This window comes from Salvelinus namaycush, chromosome 39, assembly GCF_016432855.1.
Source record: "Salvelinus namaycush isolate Seneca chromosome 39, SaNama_1.0, whole genome shotgun sequence".
Classification (NCBI taxonomy): Eukaryota; Metazoa; Chordata; class Actinopteri; order Salmoniformes; family Salmonidae; genus Salvelinus; species Salvelinus namaycush.
In genome coordinates, this window is record NC_052345.1 from 21,545,646 (window position 1) to 21,547,265 (window position 1,620).

The 1,620-nt window shown below is 40.2% G+C and overlaps 1 protein-coding gene across 1 annotated transcript; it reads left to right on the forward strand.

Moving 5' to 3' along the window:
* The first annotated feature begins 211 nt into the window (after positions 1-211).
* On the forward strand, positions 212-874 carry LOC120032760 (serum amyloid P-component-like). The gene has a single exon (XM_038978942.1). It carries the CDS (start codon positions 212-214, stop codon positions 830-832), a length of 621 nt encoding a protein of 206 aa, XP_038834870.1. The 3' UTR covers positions 833-874.
* Positions 875-1,620: the final 746 nt, after the last annotated feature.

Consider the following 1,620-nt stretch of genomic DNA (forward strand, 5'->3'; position numbering starts at 1 on the left):
AATCTTGGAGATGGCCCAAAATAACTTTTATGAATTGTTGAATAATTACATGTGTTTCAGTAGTACTTACTTACTATACTAATAGGATTGCAAAATCCCCTGTCATTTTCCTAAGTTCTGGAAATGTTCAAACGCTACATTTTGAAAGTTACAGGGAATATTTCCTCCCTTTGCAACTCTAATAATGAATATTATTCTAATTGTAACAGACATGTCAGGGAAGGAAATCATTTCCCCAGGAGAGTCAAACACCGCCTATGTCAAGATAACCCCTGACATGAACAAAATCTTCTTTGCTGTGACTGTCTGCGTTGGATTTTTCACCGACTACCAGACGAAGGAGCTGACCATTTTCTCATTGGCCACGCCTTCTCATGCTGATGGTTTTGTCATCTTCAGGGGAGATGGGGGAAATTACAGGGTGTACATTCAGGACCAAGGTATCTATTTCTGGGGATTGCCAGACAAAATGAACGAGTGGAACTCTGTTTGTGGGACGTGGGATGCCAGTACAGGATTGACTCAACTGTGGGTGAATGGGAAGCCAAGTGCGAGGAAAGCTCTCCAAGCCGGCGGCTCCATCTCTGGTACACCGAGTATTATTTTAGGTCAGGACCAAGATGCATACGTTGGTGGGTTTGATGTGTATGACTCCTTTTACGGACATGAGACCGATGTCCACATGTGGGACAGAGTGCTCTCTCCATGTGAGATCCAAAGCTACATGAAGGGGGAGGTGTTATCTCCAGGGAATGTGGTAAACTGGAACGCACTAAAATACACAAGGCATGACTATGTGGTTGTTGAGACGATGCAGAACCTGATCTGTTAAAAATTTGACCGCAAAAATCACAAACAGATCATTTCAAACTATGCTTACATTTGTATACGATCATGTGTCTATATTATGCGTGGGAATAGTTTGGAACAGATTTCCAAAATTAAAATCACTTGGAGCTGATTTCCTGGTGTTTTTACAGTCTTTTATGTCCCAAAATTAAAACAAGAAAAAAAGTTTTGGGGCGGAATAAAACCACCCACGGGCCAAATTTGGCCTGCGTGCCGCCAGCTGGGGAACCCTGCTGTAGGGGTTTGTATCAATTATGTATTAAAACACTAGATTGTTGATTATAAAATTTGATATGTATTGGCCATTGAGAGACTTTGAAGCCACTGTCCGCCATCTTGGTACTTCTCAGAAGGAGCAGTCCTCCATAGGAATGAATGGAATGCTACATTATTTCAATTTAATGTTTCAAGGGCAAAATTACATATCTTTAAGTATTTATTTGTTGTAGAGTGAACAGTAACATTCGTATTCTCAAAAAATTATACTTTAAGGAAAAACTATTTTTGTTTTGTTTGTTCATATAATACAATTTAAAAGTATGCATTAAGGTGTCTGTTATATAATATGCTTGACAAAGTGTTGGAGGGGTACACAAATGGTGACAGTGACTTCAAAATAGCGCCACCTGTCAGTCATCTAGTATTAATATGCACCATTGGTTTGTATGTGTGCTAGAGCAGATGGACGTTATGGCTCACTGCGTGGAGGCCATGTCAAGCAGTGTTCGCAATAAAGAACCAAAAAGGATATAGCCGTGCCTGTCCACTTAT